Source organism: Onychomys torridus, chromosome 2 (assembly GCF_903995425.1).
Source record: "Onychomys torridus chromosome 2, mOncTor1.1, whole genome shotgun sequence".
Taxonomy (NCBI): Eukaryota; Metazoa; Chordata; class Mammalia; order Rodentia; family Cricetidae; genus Onychomys; species Onychomys torridus.
Genome location: NC_050444.1, coordinates 106,848,721 through 106,874,492, shown reverse-complemented (window position 1 = coordinate 106,874,492; position 25,772 = coordinate 106,848,721). Strand labels below are relative to the sequence as shown.

Genomic DNA, 25,772 nt, shown 5'->3' with positions numbered 1-25,772 from the left:
ATTTGCTACGATTTGTTTTATGTCCTATCATGTGGCCTTTTTTAGAAAGACTTATATGTGCTGCTGTGTAGAATATGTATTCTTTGGTGCTTGGGTGGAATATTCTGTTGATATCTGCTATGTCCATTTGATGTAAGGTATCCTTTGATTTTTAAAGTTTATCTGTTTATGTTCAGATAATCTATCTATTATGGAGTGTAGAATGATATATACACTACTATTATTCATTTTGTGATAAACTGTGTCTTGCTTCTATTGTTATGCTTTTTATAAGATAAGGTGGGCCAGAGTTAGTATTGTCTAGTACTATAATATTTTCTTGATTAATTGATCCATTGGTTAGAATGAAATGTCCTTCTTTGTCTCTTCTGATTAGTTTTAGTTTGATGCCTATTTTGTCAGATATTAGTTTGGCAATGCCTGCTTGTCTCTTGATCCCACTTGGAATACTTCTTCCATCCTTGTAATGTGATCCCTATCTTTAAAGCTAAGATGAGTTTCTTGTAGACAACAGAAAATGGGTTGGTTTGTTTTTTTCACTGTTAAACCATAATCTTTACTATCTTGTTCATCCCCAAGATTATATAGGAATATCAACATTGCAATGTAAACATTCTAAATTTTAAGTCCTACAGTTTAAAAATTCATACACTTAAAAATCCCGTCTCGGAGAGGAGACACCACCACCGCCACCAGCATAGCTGTGCCAGAGCCTCGAGGAGACCAGCTGCCTGACTCCCCCCCCCCACACACACACACACCCTCGCCCGCTGCCGCGTCCTCAGATTTGTTCCAATAATCTGCTAAAACATGGTGGATTACTATGAAGTTCTTCTGGGTGTGCAGAGACATGCCTCACCTGAGGACATTAAAAAGGCATATCAGAAACAGGCACTTAAATGGCATCAGGACAAAAATCCTGAAGATAAAGAAGTAGAGTGGAAATTCAAACAAGTAGCTGAGGCATGTGAGGTGTTATTGGATGCAAAAAAGCAGACCTCTATGACAAATACGGCAAAGAAGGATTAAATGGTGGTGGTGGAGGAGGTGGAAGTCATTCTGTCAGTGTGTTTGAGTTTGGCTTCACATTCCAAATTCCAGATGATGTCATCAGGGAATTTTTTGGTGGAAGGGACCCATTTTCATTTGACCTCTTTGATCCTTTTGATGACTTCTTTGGGAACCGAAGGGGTCCCCTAGGAAGTAGAAACCGAGGTGCAGGCTTGTTTTTCTCTGCCTTCAGTGCATTTCCTCCTTTTGGAGGTGGATTTCCTGCTTTTGATACAGGATTCACTCCGTTCGGCTCACTAGGGCATGGGGGGATCACTTCCTTCTCTTTAGCATCCTTTGGTGGCAGCAGAATGGGCAACTTCAAAACAATATCAACTTCTACTAAGATAGTGAATGGAAAAAAAAAAATCACTACAAAGAGAATTGTGGAGAATGGCCAAGAAAGAGTAGAAGTTGAGGAAGACGGACAGTTAAAGTCCTTGATGATAAATGGTGCCTGACAAGAACGCCCTTGCAAAAGAATGCCAGCAGAGAGGCTGCAGTCATCAATACCTTGGCAAAAGTACCTTCCTTGTCTTTTACAGTTAATGGGACCATAGATCATAGTCTTATGCATGATTTCTAGTGACAGCATGAACCACTGATATCCACATGGCCTCCAGTAGCAGCATGTGCAGTGGACCTCAGCATGGGCTCTGATGGTAGCTCAGCCCATGGACATCAACATGACTTCAGGAGGCAAGATCAACTATGGACATCTGCATAGCCTTTGGTAGTAACATGGGCCATGGACATCAACACAGACTCAAGCTACAGTGGGACCACAGACCATAGATAGCCCTTTGTGGCAGCACAGACCCAGACATCACCATGGACTCTGGTGGCAGTACAGGGCATACACATCAACATGGCCCTTGGCAGCAGCATAGCCTACGGGCATCAACATGGCCTTGGGTGGCAACAGGTTGGGTGAAGGATAGGAAAGGGAAGAAGCAACTGACCAAGAAAACCTGGTTCTTGGGCTGTGGTATGAAGCAAGGCCTGTGTGTGGAGATGACTGTGAGCAAGGGCTGTGAGAAGGAGGGTTGTCAATGGGAAAGGAGCAACTTACCCAGTAAGGGTGCATCATGAAAAATCATGGTTACAGGCCCGAGCATCTGGAGTTAAGCTTGTGAGAGTGCAGATGATGGAAGATGGGGTGAGAATAGCAAAGCAGAGAAGCAAACGTACCCTAAGCATCTTACAGTATCTATGAATGGAATGTGATCTTCCATTCATTTTATGTCTTTTAAATTATCTATTTGTCACAGAGAGGAAGTCTAGCGTGTGTGTGTGTGTGTGTGTGTGTGTGTGTGTGTGTGTGTGTGTGTGATTGATTTTTCACCAACTTTTTAAAATTTCTCTTCATTATTTATAATACTTGCACTTTTCTCAAAATTTTTTTGAACCTTAACATGTGCAAAACTTAACGTGTTTTACTTTTTACAGCAAGTATTACTGTCTTTCTCCTGTTTATATTTCACTACACTGGCTAGCACTCTAGTACACATTTCAATTGAAATAGCAAGTAACAATTATCTTCTTTCTTATATTATCATTTCTATTTAGAGAGAGAATCAAGTAAGATATTTGTTGTACCAAATAAGGGAGTTTTCATTTATAGTAGAAGCAATGGTTTATCTAATCAACAGTCATTTCTTGGCAATATTGCCTAAGGTGTATATGCCTAAGGTGTAAAAGCATATATCTGTCCTACAGTTTTAGTAAATTATGTGATAGTACCTTGGCCACTGAAACATGAACAAATTTCTGCAGGATATTTTTGGAATAGTTTGCTTTCCCTGATATTGATACCATTCAGGCAAATACTAGTGTCAGCCCTTGCTTGTCAAGAGAGCATACAATATACTTTCTGTCCAAATCCATTTAGTGGCATAAGTTTGGCAATTTAAAATCCATGATGGTTCAATAATTTGAACCATGGAGATGAGCACATGTTACCTAAGAGCTATTTATCCCTTGGAGATAGGTTAAGCCTTTACCTGTACATGATTAGCACCACAGCTTTCCACTTGTCTTCTTTCTTACTACCAAAACAAAGATGTCATGGCTGAAACCATGATAGACATTCAAACTTGAGATCTATGTCCTAATATTCATCCCTAATGTGAGGCAGATCCAGAGTGTACAGGAGCATACACTTGAAAAAGACACAGTCCAGGTCTCAAGCTCAGTTCCCAGATATGCTGGAGGTTCTTTATTCCTTCTGTGCTTCAATGTCTCCTATTTAAAACTGGACAAGATACATGGTAACCATTTGATAATTTTAAATTTTGTAATCTAGCAAAAATGAAATTAAACTTCTGTCCCTTATAGCTGAGCTTATCCAGTTTCAATCCCTGATTCTATAAAAGGTTTATTGTAAATTACCATTAAAATTTATCAAATATTCTTATACCTAAAAATAGCACTTAATGTGAGTAATTATATTAACAAACTTAGTGGCATGATACCTATTACTCCTGGACTGTGTTATTACTTTTTGATACAGAATTGACATTGATTTTGTACTCTCCATTGAATAAGATCTCTCCCTGGTTGTGGGAGAGGAAAAGGGCTTAGAAATACACTATGCTTAACTCCTTTCTATTTCTTTGGTCAGCTTACTATATGACAGCTATTATTCCTCTATCTATCTATCTACCTATCTATCTATCTGTCTGTCTGTCTGTCTGTCTATCTATCTCTTTGAGAAAGATGTTCATCCTCATATTATCATATTAATTCTTTGCATTGTCCATAAGTTGCATAAAAACTTAATCAATCTCCCCTGGTCCCTACTCCTACCCATTGTTTCCTCTCTTTTGTGTGGAATTGTCAGTGGCAGCAGAATAAGGAATGATTATTTGATCTTTGTTCAAAGATGGTAGCAGTCTGAAGCTTTCAGCTGCACTAGAGGAATGGCCTTAAAGCATTGTGGTAAGATTTATCTCTCCAGTGGTAATACTGAAGGAGAGATTGATAGTGACATATATCTGGAATGAGTCATGAGCAATGGACAACAGCTTGGTTGGCTAATAAGGACCTTAGACAAGAATATGAATAGATCTAGGGGAAAAAATATGTGGAAAGACTTCTTCAAATGAATACAAATATATGTATGTGCTGTCCCACATAAAGCTTCAGCAAAAATCAGCCTCTGAAAAGCACTATTTTAATAACCATGTGCAACATAAAATATTATTTGGGTCAAGAAGAGAAAGTTCATGGAAGCAGAGATAGAGCTTATATTCTATAAGCAGCATAAATTTCCATTCACCAAAGCCAATCTGGCTAAGAGAAGACATCAACACAAAACTCCAGACACGGCATCATTTCCCAAGGAAATCAGCCAGCCACCTGGTGGCAGGTTGATTGCATTGGACCATTTTCATTATTGAAGAAACAACTCTTTGTCCTTACTGGAAAAAAACAAAAAAAAAACAAAAACAAAAAACAAAAAACAACAATAAAAAAAACTTACTAGTATGGTTTTGCCCTTTCATGTGCCCTTCCTTTGATATTCCTGACAAAAACACCATCATAGTATTATATACAACATTACATATGACAAAGAAGCTCATATTATATCAAATATTGGGCTTATGCCCATGGAACTCACTGAGCCATCCTGTTCCCCTCATGCAGAAACAGCTGGTCTAGTAAAATTGTCAAATGGCCTTTGGAAAGCTCTATTATGGTTCCAGCTGGTGAGAACATCTTTAGGGCTAGAATAATATCCTTCTGTGTGTATGATAGGTTCTAAATCCATGTAAATACACAGAGATGGTTTTCCTCAACTCAAGATCCAAGAATCTGAGAACCATGAGAATATTTTTTAATCTGTTCCTAATGATTTTTGTTTCTTTTCTTTGCAACTTTTGGCTTCCATTCGTTTTTAGGTCTTACTACCTAAAAGAAAAAATGTATAAGAAAATATATTTCTTCATGGAACTGTAGACTACCATAGGCCTTTTTGTTTTGGTTTTGTTTTTTGTTGTTGTTGTTTTAATTTTATTATATTTGTGTTTTAATTTTACATATCAGCCATGGGTTCCCCTGTCCTCCCCTCTCCCACCCCCACCCTTACCTTCCCCCTAGCCCCTCCCCTCCATTCCCATCTCCTCCAGGGCCAAGACTCCCCTGGGGATTCAGCTCAACCTGGTAGATTCAGTACAGGCAGGTCCAGTCACCTCCTTCCAGGCTGAGCAAAGTGTCCCTGAGTAAGCCCAAGGTTCCAAACAGCCAGCTCATGCACTAAGGACAAGTCTGGGTCACTCTGCCTGGGTGCCTCCCAAACAGTTCAAGCTATTCAATTGGCTCACTTATCCAGAGGGCCTGATCCAGCTGGGGGCTCCACAGTTTTTGGTTCATAATTCATGTGTTTCCATTAGTTTGGCTATTTGTCCCTGTGCTTTTCCAATCTTGGTCTCAACAATTCACACTCTTACAGTCCCTCCTCTTTCTTGACAATTAAACTCCTGGAACTCCACCTGGGACCTGGCCGAGGATCTTTGCAACCACTTCCATCAGTTATTGGATGAGAGTTCCAGCACGACAGTTAGAGTGTTTGGATATCTGATCACCCAACTAGATCAGATCAGGCTTTTTCTCGACCATTGCCAGCAGTCTGCAGACGACGTATCATTGTGGATTTCAGAGAACCTCTCCAGCATTCTGCCCATTCCTGTTCTCAAGTGGTCATCATATATCATGGTCTGTTATTCCTTGTTCTCCCTTTCTGTTCTTGATCCAGCTGGGATCTCCTGCTCCCCTAAGCTTTCTTTCCCTCAAAACTTGCCCTTCATTACTCCCACTGTCGTCCAGGTTGTTCATGTAGATATCATCCATTTCTCTGTCATTGGGCGATCCCTGTGTCTTTCTTAGGGTCCTGTTTTTTAGGTAGCTTCCCTGGAGTTGTGCAGCAGTCTAGTCATCTTTGTTTTATATCTAGTGTCCTACTATGAGTGAGTACATACCATGTTTGTCTTTCTGAGTCTAGGTTACCTCACTCAGGATAATTTTTTCTAGATCCATCCATTTGCCTGCAAACCTCATGATATAATTTTTTCCCTGCTGAGTAGTACTCCATTGTGTATGTGTACCATATTTTCTAATATAGCACCATAGACCATTTCAAACAACAGTGAAACCACAGGAACAAGCTCCTCTAGAGAGCTGCTCACTCTTCCAATATTTTTTTATGTAAGTTAATGTAAAGTTGCAAAAAGCTTATCTAAGTAGCACTGTTAATGATACAGACTCTTCAGAAATGAGGATTTGGGTCACTCACTATAGTAAGCAACCACTGTTAACTACGGTACCAGTGGGAAACAAAGAAAAAAATGAAAGAAGTTATAGGTGTAATCTATTACCCATGAGCAGTTATAGTCCAATCGGTAGCAGACAGTAGTGCTTATTACTTTCTTACTCCAAAGAAACTGTGTGTATGTGTATATGTTTGTGTGTAGTATGTTTGTGTGTATGTGTGCCAATGCATGTGTGTATGTACTGATGTTCTTTAACTTACAATGAAAATATATCACAATAAACCCACTATATGTTGAAAATATCATAAATCCAATATATATCTGACATCTAAAATACTAAACCTAATTGTTTAGCAGAAATGGGCATTGTAGGGTATTGCTTGTTTGGCATCAGGCATTTGAGGAAGTCTTAGGATCTACAGCTAGCTGCCATCACCCAGCATCTAAAGAGATTAACGTATCAATAGCATGGGAAAAGATTAAAATTCAAAACACCACAATTGCCGCTGGATGCCTACTATGCTGGCACTGTCGTGAAGCTGGAATGACATAAAAACCATTGTAATCAGGGATCATCCTTATAAGCAATTTCCTCTTCTATAATTCCTCCCCTAACAAAGACAAAAAGAAATAGTATTGGCTAACTCTATCTCAGGGTTAATTTTATAGGATATTCAAGTGTGGATTTGACTAGATGAAAGAGAAATTAGCATCCAAAGGTTCCAAATCCGCACTTAAATATCCTATAAAAGTATCCTCTTCAGGAGAGAAGATTCTCACATTTGTCAGTTTCCTTCAACAAGATGATTTGTCAAGAGGGTAGTTATCTCAGCTTTGGGTGGAAGATATGTCATTGGTAGCCATTGCTTGGAAGGAAACATGGCAGGTATGAGTGATTATGAAAGCTGTGTTGGCAAGGACTATACTAAACTGGACTCTGCTAAGTTCAGTTTGCCTAAAATAATGATCTACATTCCCCAGAATTCCCTTTTCCATATCATTCAGAGTGAAAGCTGACCCAACGTTCTATAGACTTATTGGTGGGGTTGGTCAGGGATAGGCAAAACAAGAGTCATCAAGTGTGGGCACCCACACATGTTTCTAGGTTGCCCTCATTTTCCCTGACTTCCTGTTGCCTTCCTTGTGCTGACTTCACTGACCCTCCATCTATGTGAGACCCAGGGGCTGTCTCTCTGGCTCCACACAGACCTTTCTACTGCCCCCACTTGAAAGCCCTGTCACAGTGACACATTCTAGACTTCATAAATTTTCTGAAAGTTCCCACTCGTCTATCCACATAGTGCTTTAGCCAGATCAGTTAGTCATTCTCAGATTTTCCAGCCTCCCCCAACAAGATGTTTATTCCCAAGATTCTCCTTTGTGTTGGGAGAATGTTCTATAACTCCCTTATTTCCTGCAAGGGCTCTGTCTTCCTAACCAAATCTTAACCAATTAAGGGTCGTATGAAGACAGAGCTGTGGTTGTGATGGTCACTTCCTTCAAGCCCTTAAAAGATTCCTAAGTACACACACAATTGTATGTTATGAAAGTGTGGCTCACTATGGCATGAAAACCAAACAGGAAGCCTGGAATTAAGCCTGGATATTCACCGGTAATAACCGTTCTTCGGTTCTATATCCACTAAGTGGATTAAGCGCAATTACAGCGCTCTGTGTTGAGCGACTGCCACCGGGGGGCAAAGATAATATCTTAATACAAAGCAGTAACAGTGAGAGTTGTTTACTTAATACCAGGATATAGGCATTACTGTACTCTGCAGTTTATTCCAGCTCCTCAGCTCCATGAATCTTGCAAGTTAGGTATTATTATCCTTGTTTTACTGAGAAGAAACAGATGTTCAGAGTGTAAGTAACTTGCCCATCTCAAAACCCGTCTTAACAGTAAAGCAAGCAATCCTTCTAGGAAGACATCTGGCCATCTACTCCATCAACAATCCATCCATGTTTGTCTCCAGTGCTCGTCCATCTCCTGAGGCCTCTTCTTTCTGGAACATATGTGTCTCACACTAACTCCACACTGGATCCTTTGTTAGCCACACTGTGCTCTGCCTCCTCCTTTTGCACATTCTGCTAGGAGGCTTTTCACACAGAAATATTTGTCATGAACAGTGTTTTATTGATAAATAATACCTGCACACTTTCATTATTGTGGTCTTAGAATTGGAACTTGTTCATTCATTTATTTAACAAATTGTTCCTATGTTTCTGAATAGCTGCTAAATTATTTCATCTGAGGCAGTCATGAAAAACCCCATCAAGCAGGCTTCTGGAGTTTTCTATGCAGTAACTTCAATGGAAACCTTATTCCACATTAGGTGATCACTAACTGTGATCACTCCTTTTGTTCTCATGAATTCTCTCTGTAGAACTGTCAATGCCTCTGTCTTCTACAATGCATGGAGTAGAGACAGTTCAGTTTGGACCTCCAGTGTTCAGCCATCATCTCCCTAACTCCTGACTAGTGGGTTTGGTGCCAAGGCCTCAAGTATAGGCATAAATGTCTTGATTCTAAAGAACTCACTGACATACCAACATGTTCACGTGGTGCCAGCCCTAGCTGATTGATTGATTGTTGTTGGTACATGTGGGGAAACAGACTATGAGAAACTTGAGGCTGGTTCTAGCCTCTTAAACATATCTCTCCCTTGCACCTAGCTCAGTTCATGACACAAAGCACGTGCTTAATAAATGATACGACTCAATTCCTAATCTTAGACTTTTATTTAAGTAAATGAAAAAGTACTATTTGCCACATATTGTTTCAGACACCACACACATCTGTGAAGGAACAAAACAGACTTGAATCCTTCCTCACACCCTACTTTCTGAAGTTAAAAAATAAATAAATAAATAAATCAAACAACCTCCTAGTGACTCATACTAGCGCCATTGCTCCTGAGTACCAGAGCTGAGCTTTAGTTTCCTCGCTGTCTAGCTATAAATTGGAAGAATTACGTATTTTATAAAGTTATTTAGTTCCTAAAAATCTTATGAAGGGCATAGACTATATGAAGCATCATGGAAATTAACTTAATATTTATATTCTTAAATTAGTATGTTCATATTAACTTTATGGAGAATCCAGCAATGCTAGAATTACTGTTCTTTCTCTGCCACTTACTCTCTCTTTACAACATCATACTCTGCATTTGACACCCTCTATAGGAGCCAGTGTCTCTCAAAAAAAAAAAAAAAAAAAAAAGGAATGTAATTGATAGATTCATACAATAGAAACAACTCAAGGACCACCAAGTATCTTAATCATAATAATATTTAGGAGACACAGAACCTCACGAAACTCTACTCAAAATGTGTGTCAATAGGCCACTTTGTAGAATTATTTGGTTGAAAGACCCATATCCAAAACCATTATCTCAGTGCATGTTGACTGCATAGCAAGTAGTTGCCAAGCATCCTACAGAGTCTGAAAGGTTTCTTGACTTTGTTTTGTATGAAAAGAAATGAGCATTGCATCCCTCTAAATTTTATAGGGTTTTTGCTCATACCCTATGCCATTAAAATTAATGCAAATTATTAAACAAATTTGCATTCTAAACCAGCACAAGATACTCTCCAGTAGTGCATTATGATATTTGTAGGTAAAATACACTGTGAAAATGTATTAGCTTCATAGAAAAGACACACAAACATAAATATAAGTAAAGTAATTTCTTGCTACTCAGATTAAGATATCTCTAATTCCTACCACATCTGGATTTTCACTATTCCTCACAATAACAACACAGCCATTGTCCTTTTAAAAACAATGGCATATAAGGAAAACTTTGTACAGGTGTTGAATTGACCAACTTGATGGATGGCTTTCAAATGCTGCAGGCAAAGAACGAAATGTATGTCTAAAGACGCCACACCACTTCTAAATTTAAAAAAAAAAAAAAGTTACTGCCCTTTGGAGATTTTTGTCTCTCCTTACTGCATTAAATATACTTCATACAAAATTAGTAGATATTTGTCTGAGCAGATATTTTAGTTTTCTTAAAATTATTTTCACCATTGAGAATGGGTAACCTTATTATCTCAAACAAATGAAAAGGACAAGCATAAGAAGCATAAGATACTCAAAAATTAAAATCATCTTCAATAGAAATCTATTTCACAACATGATAATTGAATGCAACATGATCCAAAATAGTTATTTTATAAACTTGCTAGCCTGTAACAAAAAACCAAATGTTTCTAATTTCCTCAGAACTGAGTTGCAGTTTGTGATAGTGGCCAGAAGAGGGCAGGGTCTTGTTTCTTATGACCCGACAGTACTTTGTGTATTTACAATGATGACTTTGAGAATTGTTTGAAAACGTTTTCCTTTTTACAAATAGTAGCTAGAGAGTGAAAAGTCAGACGTTCCAAAAAGAATATATTCATATTTATTGGGTTTACTTACTACTGATCATTTATCTGCAAATAAAATAGTTTTAAATACTTGGAATAACTTCCGATCACCTGTGGTGGGGTTGGAGAGGAGGAGGAAGACAGAGAGGGATAGGGAGTTGTTTTAGAAAAATAAACACATAGACTTGAACTCGGTTTTTAATCCCCCCCCAGTTCATTTTCTACCATATGAATTGCTTTTTACAAATTTTTACAATTATAAACCCAAATCTACAATAAAATAAAAGCAGGCTTTACAATAGAAATGATAATTTATGGAGAAAATTCATTGGTTTAAAATAAAATTATTTCCTGAAATAGGTTTATTCAAGGCACATATAATGTTCAAACATTTCTCTGATTTAATAAATGCTAAAGATGAGTCTTCAAGTCTAAAGTCTATTGCTTAAAAAACAGCATTTAAGGCTGGTAAGCCACTCATATACTCACTGAAAAACATTAATAGGTGTGTGTGAGAGTGTGTGTGTGTGTGTGTGTGTGTGTGTGTGTGTACACGCGCGCGCGCGCGCGTGCGCATGTGTGTTATGATTCCAGAAACACCACAGAATGTTAGAGCTGATATGTTACAGATGTTCCTGATTGGGCCTGAAATAAAGTCTACCACCGGTTACTAAGTGCTTGCTGGGAAGGTGGGATGGCTCCCTAATCATCCCTGGAAAGGAGTAATCCAAAGCTGGCCGAAAAGGCAATGCTGGAACCAGTCCAGGCGTTAGGTAGGGCGACACAAAACCAGACAGCGCTCTTCCTGGAGAAGAATATGCCAGGCGCAGTGGGCTGAAAGCTAGTCTAGGACTGAAACTGTAAAGACTTGAATCTCCTCCATAAGCAGCAGACGTGGCTTCAAGGGGAGAGAGAACTGATTTATTACTTAAAGTCCCAAAGCCAATGCCAGCAAGACTAAAATCTGAAGCTCTCTGGAAGGCTGCGTTTTCCAACTCTGCGTGTGCTGGGTCCCTGCAGTCTGGCTTATGTTCTTTCCCGTTTAAGATCTGTTCAATAGCTTGGACAACATCTCCCTTACAGAACTGTAGAATGCCTTCTAGGCGGCTACGCCTGTAACCTGGAAAAATCCTGGTGAGAATTCCAATAGGGTCTCGTGGTCTTGAGGTCACCGTGGGAAGGCTGGCTCTGGTGGCAATGTAGTCACTTTCATTCCCTGATTCCAGGTCAGAGGAAGAGAAGGACCTGGGACTGTCTTCTCCTCCTGATTGCTCCGTGGGGCAAGGAGACAGGATTATGGTGGGTTTGTCTGAGTGTTCTGAAATAGATGACATGAAGCCCCGTTTCTCCATGGTACCATTACCCTTAGGAGATGATTCCAGAGAATGGTGGTGAGTGTTGGAGACTAGTTCTTCATGTCTGTTCTGGCATGACTCACAGTTATTCTCTTGGGGCTCTGTAGGAAAGAAAACAGAAAATAATCAGCCATACGAAAAATTTGTCGCAACATAGTAGTGCCCACTCAAAGACAATGATGGATGAAATAATTCACTCACTCATAATATGTATATAGTCATATATACATATATATTATTAGCAATTTTGATCCACCCACAAACATCTTCAAGAAAGTCACATTTTCAAGATTGCTCAAAGCAACATGTGCCCGAACAGAAGAGAATGTTGTTACATGTATTTCACAATATAAGGTTATACAGAAAGGACCTAAATCCCTTAACATTTAGGGATCAAAAGAGCAGAGTTTGTTGTTACCCAAATGTGTCAATGTGACACCATGTTGGAATCAGAGATTTTCTAAAATGTCCAAGCTTTGCTTTTGCCAAAGTGATGTTCCTTTTTTCCCCATGAAGACTCTATATAAAAAGAACTAAGTTAAACAGATACCTATGGATAAGAAGTCATTTAAAAGAAAAAAAAATTAGCTTAAACGTGAGTATTCTACTTAAGTTCTAATGCTAAATTTCAATAAATGATTTTAATACTCACAATTCAAGTTATAATTAAGTAGCCTAAATAATGTAGGGAAATAAGCATTTCAAGTAAGACCAGGTGCCTTCAGGGTGACATGACTGTAAAGCATTCCAAACTAAAGCCATAATGTTCCTGGTGCATCAATCATAAATCGCATGAGACTTAGGTACTTCATTTTATGGGAGAAGTAATAATAATAAAACATAGCATTCTTTGTAACTTCTGGTGAAAGATGCATTTTCTTTTTCAGTCAACACCAACTGTTAAGAAAAGATTTTTAAAACCAAATGCTCCTTATAGAAAATTACAAACTTCATGAACGCAATCTGCATGGACCCTGTAAAAACAATATATTAGACTTTTATTACCCATTACAACCCACATTGGAATATTAAGAGCAATTTTCTAAAAAAAAAGAAAACATTTTATTAAAAACTCTGATTTTTCAATTTCGACATATTGAGCATAAGAATAAAGTAAGAATATTTCAATTCTATACTGGCAAGCTAATACCAGGAAACTAAAACAATGTATACACAAACACACACACACCCCAAATAATGCTGTCTACATTTCATCTCCTCTTGTCATTTACACACGCTTTAACCCTGGATGGTAAAACTATCCAAGACTTTCAGTAGTACTTCTTCCCAACTTTCTGTCTCTATAGCATTTTATTTATTTATTTATTTATTTATTTTTGGTTTTTCAAGACAGGGTTTCTCTGTGTAGCTTTGCGCCTATCCTGAACTAGCTCTGTAGACCAGGCTGGCCTCGAACTCACAAAGATCCGCCTGCCTCTGCCTCTCAAGTGCTGGGATTAAAGGCGTGCACCACCACCACCACCACCACCACCACCACCGCCGCCGCCGCCGCCGCCCAGCTATAGCATTCTTAATGGTAACATAATAAAGAAATGGCAATCTTCAATATTCTTTGATGTTTCCCTGAATCTTGAAGAAACAGTCCTAAACACTGTCCATAGGCATCTATAGTTTATTTAAAATGTAAATCATGGCCAATTCAGCACTTTCAGAATATTCAGAAATATTTCAAAACTCCAAATATTTAATGAAAGAAAAGTTGTGACTATTGTAACATTGCACACTGATATTTTCAACTATAAATAATGTAAACACTTGTCAAATAACATTTGCCACACGGAAATAAATTCTAATTGTCCTTTTGTTCCACTTGCTTATAAATGTGATTCATTGAGTATAGCTCCTGAAACACATGAAGTATCAAAATTCCATCTCTGCTGTTTTGTCTAAAAATAATGTATTACTTTTAGGTTGGACTCCCGGGGCAAATATATGTAAAGAAATACTGGCCGCAAGCTGTTCATGCGGGCTGCCATCTGAGATCCCAGTACTCAAGGAGACTGAGGCAAGAAGATGGTCAGGAGCTTGAGGGCAGCCTAGGCTTCTTAGTTCCAGGCCATCCAGGATATGATGTGAAGCCGTGTCTCAAAACAAACACAAAGCGAAAGTGGGGGGGGGGGGCAGGAAATACTGGTTGTCTGTGACTATTTGGAAAGTAAGGTTTCTTTTAAATACTTGGTATAATTCCCTTCATCTCTGTCCTCTCAACTTCTGGAGTTGTTTGTTTGTTGTTTTTATTTGTTGTTGTAGTTTTAGACACTGGTAGCCTTCCTTCTTTTGAACATAAAGTTCTTTTACATAGGGATATGCTATTCACCTCTGAATCACTGTAGGTCTTTGTTTTGTGAATGAATAAGTTAAATACAATATCTTACTATAATTCATGCATATTGTGTAAGAGGAGGTAGTCAATTTAGAAAGTCAATGAAGAGGCCTATGAAATATAGACTTGCGTTTTATAGGTGAGTCATTCATGGCAGAATAATGTAATAAAATCATTAGGCCTGTAAAATGAACGCTTTAGTACCAAAATTTTGCATAAATCCATACCACCAGCAAAAATCTCATTACCAGCCTAGCTGAAGGAACACTAGCATTTGCTTTTCTTCGGAAAGAGTTCTGTGTTGTTTCTCCCCAGTCTCTCGATTGTCCATGAGAAACACACAACGTCTATTGGTCTCTATTGAAATAAACTAGAGCATGTGTCAAAAGCTGACGTAAGTGAATGCAAAATTTCAACTCAGAAATGGTCTTCTTTTGAAATTACACCCTGTTTTGCTAAGATCTGCAATTTTCACAACCAAAGAAAGTTTCTAATTAATAACTTACCGCCCGAATATCTCATAACTTTGTGTGATACAACCTGTTTGGGACTTTAACAAAATGATTAAAAGGAAATGTTCCCTGCTTTTCGGCCCTGTGAAGGGTTGTAAAACGTATGGAAACACAATGACATTAAGATTACAGAAAAGGTTAATTCGGGGTCCTTTTATGTACAGATCCAAATAGGAGATAGTGACCATAATAACTTTGCTGTCAGAAACTACACAGCAGTGCTACAACTCCCCTGAAGAGATCGCTCCAGCTGTAAACCGACGTTCTGGCCAATGGTTTGGCTTTCTGCAAGGCTTAAACTTATTTCCATTATAAACTCAATCCCTAAAGCTGTCCACTCCTTTGGGAATTGTGCTTAAAGAATTAAAAAGGGACGAGGCGGGGGAGAGAAGCAGGGTAATTTCAGTTTGTTTCTTAAGTTCTAGCTGATGACAACACGATGTCACGTTATCATCACAATAACCACAGTCAACCGGTATCCGTGCAAGACAAGAAGCCTCAGGGTAGTTTTTACAACTGGAAAGAGTGCAAGCACACTCGCCAAAGTTCTCTCTCAACACCTGCTTAAGTTCTTTCTGCCCACACAAAATCAAAGCAGACTGCACCTAAATCCATCCCCGGGGCGAGCCTGCGGCTGCGATCATCCACATTTCATTTTTTTCGTTATCTTTCTCTTTCTCTATCGGCCCGAAACAAATAGCTCTTCTGTTTGTGAAAGCTTGGTACCTATGCTCCACCTAGCCATCCACGTTGCAGATTCACATCCCTGCACTTCATCGCTTCTTTCGAACAACTTTCTGCCCACCTTTCTGAGCATCCTTCCAGAACAGTCATTTTCTCGCACGAAAAGCAAACCAAACAGAACTCACCCTGCTTTGCCTCCGCATAATCTTGCTGAAAAACCTCGAAAGCGGGTACCTCTCGGCTCCCGGGGTGCCTAGAAGCACCCGCTCCGAGCACAGCCATAGCCTCAGGCCTGCGTACAGCTTGGGGACTCGCGTTTCTGCCGCTGCCCCCCGACGCCGGAGCCTCGGACCCCGATGGCCCGGAGTACAGGAGCCGGTGCAGCCCACGGGCCTCGCTCTCCTCCTGTGCCTGCTGCCTGCGCAGCGCCACCTGCGCCGCCATGACGCGCTGGCGCTCTGCGATCAAAGTGCACTTGGCACACGCGCAGTCCCGCCAGCGGCAGAAGCGCTTGTGGCCCTTGAGCGCAGACACCACGCCGTGATTGCGACAGCGGGCGCACTTCGGGGTCCGCGGGTAGCCGCAGCCCACCGCCCCCAGCGCCCTATCCAGCCCCGGGCCGGGGGGGCATCCTCCGCGACCCGCGCTGGCGGCCGATCGCAGGAACAGGCCGGGCGGCCGCAGAAAAGCCGCGGACACCGGGATCCCCGACGGCACCGGGCGCGCGGGCGATGCAGTTGGAGCGGCCCGCAGCCCAGGAGCCAAGTGGGGTCGGCAGCCGCCGCTGCGGTCCCTACGGCCTAAAGGAAACTGCTCCATTCTGAGAAAGCGCCTCTAAGAGTAGCGACCGGCAAGGACGCTGTCCAGAGCTACCGGTAGGGATGCAGGCTGCGAACCCGCCTAGGTCCTGCTGTCCAGCTCTGCACACCGACCAGTTTACTCTCCTGGCCCAGAGCAGAAAACCGCCTCGTCCAGAACCTGACCGCGCAGCCAGCCACTGAGCCTCTGAGTCCAGACGCTGGGATAGTTAGTTGTCCTGAGCTCTACCAGTCTCCTGAGCCCAGGAAGGGCAGGCTGGAGAGGCCACCCCGCCCACCCTGTTGGCTGGCCAAGGAAGAAGGCCAGGGGAGGGCCTGGGGCGGAGAGTGAGGACTTTATGGGAGGTGGCCTATGGGAAAGATTAGAAACTATCCTGATGAGGCTGAAAGGCCCATTATGGAAAAAGAAACCTCTCAACCCCGCGGTCTAACCCCACCAGTTCCTCAAGGAATGGATTATAAAATAATCTCCCTATCTTCCCTTTACTGCCCTAATTTAAGCAAGATTTGAAGTTCTTTCTCAAGCTCCGTATTTCTACTAAATTGGAAGATCTGTGTTTTTCCCTTCTTTCCTATTTCTAGATGAAGTCAAGAGACCAATGTGACAAAGAGACAACACAGCTTGGAAGACTGTGGCCGCTGTTCATTGGAAAGTTATTTTAAATGGCTCCCGAGACGGCTTACAAAGAGTGTATAAACAAAAGGCTTGATCCCGAGTCAAGCTGCTTCATGTGCTTTCTATTTATTTACATGTGCAAGTGTGGACTGTATAAGAGAGTACGCTTGAAACATTTGCTGTCAAGGTCACTGTGAAGTTCTTCTCTGGAACTACTTATGGGTAGCAATTGTGTTAAAGCTCTCTCAAAAATACTTCATATTTCTCTTGTGAGATACTGAGGAGGGCCATGAAGATCAATCTTTATGCTGTCAAAATGCATTCTTAAGCTATACATTTAAAGGGTTTAATTGTTAAGAGGAGATCACATTGAGTCTAACCCAAAGGAGCATTTGAAGCAGAAAATCCCTGAGTGTAGTAAATGAAAGGGAGAGTCAGCACTCGGACAGGTCTTCACAAGAACATCCAACTGCTTTAACAGGCAGTCATACGCTAGCCCTAAAAATGGCAAATAATCATTCTATTTTAATTATTCCATAATTCCAGGTCAGACACTCTGGATGACTCCCACCTGCCCACTCCAAATCTTCACCACTACTGCTGTCACCTCCTACCATACAGACATCTCTCGAAGACATACTACCCTTCCTAAGCCCTGGAATGACCTTGGGAATAAAAACACACGGTTACCCCAACCCAGTATTCTCATTCTTCTGTAGTGACTCTTAAACTGACATGGGGACGGGGACCTGTAATCAATGCCAAGGACTACCTGAGCCCTCTGGCATTTGTGATAACCAAATGTTTTCAAATCTGCCTAAGGTCTAGTGATTCTCAGCTGTGGAACTAATCACCAACATATGAAAGCTGGGTTTTTATTGCTACTTAAGACATAATAATGTGAATAATAGTAGGGAGTCTCCTTTCCTATTCATTTGAAGAATCAGTTACATAAAGAAAAATGTTCAGATTGGCAAAAGCATCTTTGCATTTTCCTCACTTGTGTATGCTTCATAATGTGCCTGCAAAAAAGCCTCCACATTTAAAGTAGCTCTAAAATTTAGTAATATTTTTCTCTTTGTATTAGATCCTGATGCTACCTTACACTTATAATAAGTGATAGTAGTTTCCATTCACGAAAACTGGGGTAAAATGTGGTCAATTTGAAAGAAGAACTAAGTGATGTAGATTAACATACATGATATAGAAGACACATAGGCTGCTATTTATGATTTTAAACTCAGCAAACAGACACTCTTGGCCTGCAGAGCACAGCAAGGCTAACTCGAAGTGAATAAAAGCCTTCTCCCTAAGATCAGGAACAGAACAAAACAAGGAAGTCCACTCTCAGCACTTAGGTTCCATTCTACTGGAAATAGTGGCCAATATCATCAGGCAAGAAAAATCATCCTGATGTCATTCAGCTTGGATGAACGTCATAAGATACACCCTATCTTTAGGTAATGTGAAATATATAAAACTTTATTGAAAAAAATCCTAAAACTAAGAAGTGACTTTTGAAAGTTTGATGAATATTCAAAATCATTGCATTTTTATATATTGAAATAAAGTCAAATGGCCATTAAGTTAATGGAGGAAATAAACCTATTTATAGCCGCATTCAAAACACATTTGAGCTATTTAAAATGAAATTTATAAAAAGTTGAAACTAACAAATCTTTGCTAATATCAACTAAAGAACTGTGTTCATGAATAAGAAAATAGTTAAGATAGTAAGTCTGTCTAAATTAATCTATGAAGTATTCAGTATTCAAGATAAAAAAAAATCCCATCAGATATTTTTTCACAGAAACTGTCAGATCCTCTCTTAAATTCATGTGAAAGTGCAGAGAAAAAATTTTATTAAAGCCCAAAATATTTTTAGAAAAGAATAAAATTACAGGGATAACATTACCTTGTTCCAATAATTATTTCAAAGTCATGGCAGTCAAAATGGTAATACTGGTGTAAAGCAGAAAAAAAAAAAAAACAATAGAACAGAACATACACACATAGAATAGACAAACATCTTCACATAAAGATGCAACTAGAGTTTGGCAAACATGTTGAGATATCTCAGTTGATAAGGACTGTTCTCCCAGCAGGCTTGCCAGAACAATTGGGCATTTGTATGCAAAACATTAACTTTGACTTATATCTAGTATCACAGATAAAAGGATCTGAAAGTGCATTCTGTGGCATAATGGTCCTAAAATAATTATTATATGGGAAAGAAAGAAGACAAAATGGATGACATATGGTGCAGTTTGATTTACTCAGAATTCTAGAAATCAATGTCAAAACTCACCATCACATGTTCCCTAGGATAAGCAAGAGCATAGAAAAATGGAGAGACGAGATGACAAAAGATCAGAAGAAAAAAGGGAGATAATCAATGTGGTATCATTTGAATTGTAATGGTTTTTTACTTGTACATACATATGTCTAAAGTCATCTAATATATACATTAAATACCACAAGTTTATTATATATCAGTTGTGCTCATCAAAAGCTACTGCTCTGAGGAGAAAGCATAGATTATCATGAGGGCAAAGTGAGCAAAATTAACCCAACTTCAAACTCAAAGCTGGAGCAAGGATTCCCATATATTACTCAGACACACTGGAAGCCCGAATATTTTTCTTTCCTTCTTCTCTTACTTCCCTTTATCCAGGAGCCCCGCTTTTCCTCATTTCTCATCTTATACTATATGGTCCCTCTTTCCCTCAAATTATGTAATTTTTTCCTTTTTTGTCCATCAGACAGCCATTGAACACTGTCCCTTCTCTCATAAGTCACACTAAGAAGATGTTAACAGCTACAATTTAACAGGGGCATCATTTTCATCAAATGAAAAGGTGGCATTTTTAATTAAACGATGTATTACAACTATTTCATTTTTAAATGTGTTCTAAATAATCATCTGGTGAATGAAAATGAGTGAGCTGTATCAGAAGCGAGAAAAGGCCACTAATAAATACAATGTTTCCCCAACCCCAAACACCTGCTCTTCTTTTTCTAAAAGATCAGTTTTATTGCAGTTCTAAATCCCTTGTTACCCTGGGCCCTGAAAGTCAACTGGTATTTTGTTCTTGTTGTGCCATGCCAACCACCGACCTGGAGGGATGGGGAGGTAGGTCTGCCTCTGATGCTAACAGGAAGTCGTGGGTGTAGCCATGTATCCATTCAGCTTTACTCTCCCTCTGACACTAACAGGAAGTCTTGGGTGCAACCATGTATCCATTCAGCTTTGCTCTTCCTATTGACAGGTGAATACAAGTCAGTTCCAAGGATGCTTTCAAAACTGTGGTTCCTTTCATTTTTCAGTCTAGCTTGTAGTTATTTTTCATTAATGTTCTTGACCTATAAAGAGTCCCATAATACCTGTCTGCATCCCTTTCATAATGTCTCTCTTTACAGCTGTCTGAACTCCAACTAGAACCATCCCAGCTCTCACAGGGGACTTGCCACAAGTGCATTTTTTCTTCGTCCACAGGGTCTCTCCTTCTGTGATCTGAGTCCAGAATAAGACAAACATCCTGAATCTCAATTGCTCTTTCAATCTTCAGGTTTTCATGCTAATTCTTCTAGTGCTTCTAAAATAGTTCTATTTCTATGATCTACAACTCAAATTTCCAAATAGCCTTTTCTTTTCTTTATTTAACTATTGTTACACTTCCATACATTTTACCAAATAATGCTTTGGGAAGACTTTAGAGCAAAATACAGATAATCTTGAAGAGGAAAAAAATGAGCCTAACAGAGAGTCTCCTGGGATATAGAATTGAACATACAAAGCAGAAATCCACAGAAAATGAGCACAGACTGCAATTGACAGAAGTCCAAGAAAGAAAAAGAGAGAATGCCGTGTTCTCAGATAAACGGTTGATAAAGGACAAGTGAACTGTACTAGACTGAAGGAAGGTTTTGTAAGAGGACTAGGCATTTGAGTGGGAAAGTTCTTCACGCCCTAGTTTTACGTACATTAAAGATGTACAATTCACTCCTTTGCTTCGGAATACCTGAGAGAACACCTTACATGGTCCATTTAGACCAAGGCTTTCTAAGCCAGACTACATGCAGCAACACCATAGCTTGTCAGATGACCAAAGGCAGATTTTGAATAGCACTTGTCTTTTCCTGAGTTTGTCCGCGGTGTTAGTGAACATTGTCATTATTCAGAGGCTACATTGTGCGGGATGACAGAAACGCCAATCTGATTATTCACATTTACTCTTACCATACCTAATTATTCTACCTCGCAATATTAATATTATTTCATTTTTCCCTGGTTTAAGGGAGATGAATATGTACTCCCCAAAAATAATTTATAGATCAAATTATTCTTTTAGAATAAATCTTCCTAGGCATAAGTACTGAAATAAAGGTTGCAAATACTTTAAAAACTTTTGGCTTGTGTCACAAAATTCCTTTCCTAAAGCGTCCATGAATTTGAATTCTAACATGTGGTTCATTTGCTCACCCCTCCACCCACCCACCCCCGTATGTGTATTCTTACTCCGAAACTGATGCTTCACTCTCCTGAACTAAGAGTAACAAACCTGAAGTTCTAAGAGCAAGATAATCCTACAAAATTTTATCTCATAAAAACTGATTTCCAGATCTCTGGTGGACTATGTTTAAGGTAATTAAAGCAAACTGTAGCAAAACCTCCAATCATTATGACATACCCTGATGGCTCTGTGGGAAAACTACAGACTGGTACAAAATTGATGATTTAACCAACCCTTTACTACAGAATCTATTGACTTGCAAACTATCAAAAAAAATTAGATGTCATTGTAGTTACTTGTAAACACACGTGTTTAAATACAATCCTTTTTTTTTTTTTAACTCCAACAAATCTAAGTCTATTGTGTGAATAGTGTGTATAACTTGTGGCACTTTCTTTTTTAATTACTTCTCTTACTTTTTTGAGACTGAAATATACTTACATCGTTTTTCCTCCCCTTCTTGCCTCTAAACCCTCCCACATATCTCCTGGATTTCTTTCATATTTGTGGCCTTTTTTTTTTCATTAACTATTGTTGGATTTATACATCTATATGTACACATACATTTGGTTTTTTTTTCTAAATAAAACCAGATCAGCCCATATAATGCTACTTGTATGTATGATTTCATGGCTGATCATTTCGTTATCCAATACTATTTCTGCCCCACCTCAACATTCATTAGTTGCCTGTGACCTTTGTTGAGGCCCTGTAGGCTTTTGCCCCTTCTCTGGAGCTTGTCTCTTGGTGTTATCTTTGGACAGTCATACTGGTGAGATTTTATGGGTTGTAGCTTGTGACATTAGCCCTAGGAGACAGAATCACCCAGCAAACTCTCAGTCCCCACCTCTTGCAATCCCTCTACTCCTCTTCTGAAGTAATCCCCGAGCCTTTGGTGCAGATACTGTGTATTGTAGATGTATTCTTTAGACTGGGCTTCATAATTCTCATTTTGAACAGTTGTGATGGTCTCTATCTGTTGCAAAGAGAAGTTTCCTTCATGAGAAGTGAGGTCTTATCTGTAGGCATAAGGACACATGTTTATAATGTAGTTTGGTACCAGAAGGCTCCACACAAGCTTACAAAAAGGAGGGAGCAACCAATAGTCCTACCCAGCACTGGTATAGCCATCACCACAACAACGACCAGCATGGCACGATAATCCTAAGGCTGGAGTAATGGTATCAATACCTTGGCATCAACCAGGGACTCTAATTGGAATTAAAACTTGATCAACAAGAGATAATCATGCCCCCTGGAAAACTAGCCAACTACCCAGGGTAAGTACAGTCACAGATCCTGCAGGAGAATCTACAAGCCTTAAATACTAGAGCTCAAGCTATCCTCTCACCTCAGCTTCCAAATATCTGGGAACAGTGGGGCATAGCACTGCTCTGGGATCCATGGCTAATGTTTAAGAGCTGTTTATTGTGTAGCATACACCATGCTCAAGGATCCTTATTGAGGTCCCTTATATTAGCCTTTTACAAAAAAGAAAATGCATTTTCTGAGAGAATTCATCCTTGAGATAGTATAGTACTCAGACTCCTTATTAAATTCAGACTTCTCTCCACAATTCAGCCTAGTGCCCACTGCAGTGCAAGTTAGGACAGCCTGTTGGGTAGCCCTGCCCGTGACACAGTGACTCAGAAGTGGCACTTATTGGCTTACTCATCAGAATCAAATAGCCCCACGTAACAGCAGTACCTCTTAAAAAGCAAAGCATGGGGTTGAAGAAATGTCTCCACAATTAAGAGCCCATACTGTCCTTGCAAAACACCAGAGTTTAGAAGAGCCCATCATCCATATCAGGAAGGTCATAAATGCCTGTAATTCCAACTGCAGGGATCCTGTGCCCTTTTCTAGTCTCTTACACTTAAAGTACATGTACACACACACACACAAACACACACACACACACACACACACAATTAAAAATAAAATAAATTTTTGTTTTTAGCAAAAGGAATGTAAAACCTTTGAAAATTTAATTAAACATAGAAGTCCTGAAGTCTTTAATTTCCATGTCTTCTCCTGGTAAACTTCGGGAATGTCCTAGTCTCTGTTTGCTTTTTGTTTTTCTTCACCACACCCACCATATAAACAGCAGTAAGTCAGAAGTCAAAGCAAGACTTTTTCTGGTACTTACCCAACTAGAAATTTGAAACATCTTTTCCTTTTAGCCTGCAGAATAAGGGAAGCCAAATTAGATACGTTTTTATTCCTGTCAAGCTGATTTCAAAGGCAATCTTTCTCTCTCAATGGCGCTGTTGTGAAGCCTTGCCAGTTGGCCTTGGAGAAACAGTGAAAAGCTTTCCTAGGGAGCTCCTATCTGCTGGTTTTGAGACCCAAAGTGATTACCTTAAAACAAGATAGACGCTAGTGTTTCTTCTCAATATATTCTACCGACTGAACACAAAGATAGGCAAACCAACCCCTCGGCTATAACCAAATGCCTATTTATACTTCAGGAAGAAGTACTATAGGAACCAGAAAACATTTGCTCATTTTTTGTGATAAAACATGATAATGCTGACTTTGGAAGTTTTACATAAATGCTCTCTGTCTTCTGTCTTTTGCCCTGCAATCTGTGGTGCCTATAGCAGAGGTGCCCCAATTAAAAAGCCATGTGAGGAAGAGAGATGGCTTCTATTCACCACAAGGAGCCTAAACAAGGAAATTTGGTAAATCAGTCTCTTCTTGGCTCCTTGCCATTTGTGCCTCCTGGTTTTGAAATTCACTTCTTTGTAAGCATCAGGTGGTTGTAACAAGGCATCGTCAGGCCTGACAGGGTTATTGTGCTGGGTAGAAGGTGGTGGTTTTTGATCAGTGTCTTCAAAGTCAAAGCCTGGAAACTAATAGCTGCACATCAAAACCCAGAGCCATAATGCAGCTACCATGGCACTCTTTCAGGGGGCCCCAGGGATCGGCTTCATTCTCATGTGCAGCTTCACTGTAATTAGTCGTATACAATGGGTGGGAAGATGCACACGAAGACACATAGCCTGAGTTCATTATCAAATGTGATTCTGGAAATAATCACTGGAGGGAGAATGAGAACGATCTCTTTATTATGTCTTGATTTTGTTTCTTCTGCATCTGATTGCCTTATTACTCTTATGACATCTCTTATTGGCTCATTATCTCTATAAGAATGCTTACGTTTGGATTTTAGGCTCTTATGTTGCTATTTTATAATATCCAGGGTGACAAGCAGATGCTGTCCTTTAGGCCTTTTTATGTTCTGTTTTGTTTTGTTTTTCTATATCCTTATTACTTTTCAAAAAAGCCATAAATACTTTAAATTGCTTTAAAGCTAGAATGTATTTATGTTTATTCCATTCTCCTTATCCAAGAAGTTATTGACAATGACTAAGAATAAACAGGCATTTTGTTGACATCCATGAGAATAGCATAATTGTTGTGCTTACACCTACAGACATGGCCACATAGATATGTATACAAACACACAGGATTCTTAAGGAAAGTGAAATCACAGGTGGAAAATACATGATAAAAAGTCAAATAAATCCACACTTAAACATTAACTGTGCCATATGCTTCTCTAATATTGAGGCACAGTGGGGTGCCTTAAGAAACTCATTAAGTCCATGGAAGTAGCAGCTGGGCTCTGTCAAGATGTCTATTCACTCCACTTATGAAGGAGAAAAAGAATGAACATGTCCTCATTCTTCTTAGGTTTGCACTAATCATGACAGCACAGGATCAGTGCAATGAAAAATGCAAGCATATCTTCTTTCTCGGCACCCAATTTGATAAATGACAATTTAATAAATAATTGTTAGTGTTTTTCAATAAAGACAAAGATACCTAACTTTCTGTTCCTTTTTTGAATTTTTAATATGAGAAATTAAGACTTTCCCAAAATAGCTAACTCATCCCACACAGTCACACAGCAAACAAGGCCCATTAAATTATGTGAGCAGTAAAGGAGGCTTTTCATGTCTGTTTTGACTTTATGGGTGTCAGAGCAAAATGAATGTCCCAAAAATATCCATCATTCCTCCTGTAGGTCTGTAGGGTTTGGAGAAAGGCCTTGGTTCCCAAGGCAGCAGCTTTCTCATCTGTAAGATGTAGCTTTAGATGCTCCACTTATGTCAGTCACATCAGAAAGCTAGTTAATATACTGAGAACCTAAACAAGTCCGAATATAAACAGAATTCTATTTAGAACTTCAAGTCCACTTTGAAATTGAGAGCCATGAAATAAAAAGTG

The 25,772-nt window shown here is 39.5% G+C and overlaps 1 protein-coding gene and 1 pseudogene across 1 annotated transcript; one reads left to right on the top strand and one right to left on the bottom strand.

Moving 5' to 3' along the window:
• The first annotated feature begins 810 nt into the window (after window positions 1-810).
• LOC118577922 lies at window positions 811-1,599 on the top strand (annotated as a pseudogene).
• Window positions 1,600-11,223: 9,624 nt separating this feature from the next.
• Dmrta1 (DMRT like family A1) lies at window positions 11,224-16,516 on the bottom strand. Its single transcript, XM_036179780.1, has 2 exons — window positions 15,774-16,516; window positions 11,224-12,149 (listed from the first exon to the last, which is right to left on the bottom strand). The coding sequence occupies exons 1-2, from the start codon at window positions 16,405-16,407 to the stop codon at window positions 11,317-11,319; spliced, it is 1,467 nt and encodes a 488-aa protein (XP_036035673.1). The 5' UTR covers window positions 16,408-16,516; the 3' UTR covers window positions 11,224-11,316.
• Between the last annotated feature and the right edge of the window lie 9,256 nt (window positions 16,517-25,772).

Excerpts from the sequence above, each read along its gene's own strand:
- Dmrta1 (XM_036179780.1), bottom strand. The coding sequence starts at position 16,407 with ATGGAGCAGTTTCCTTTAGGCCGTAGGGACCGCAGCGGCGGCTGCCGA. Across the intron at positions 12,150-15,773 it reads TTATGCGGAGGCAAAGCAGG|AGCCCCAAGAGAATAACTGT; the intron begins GTGAGTTCTGTT and ends TCTTTCCTACAG.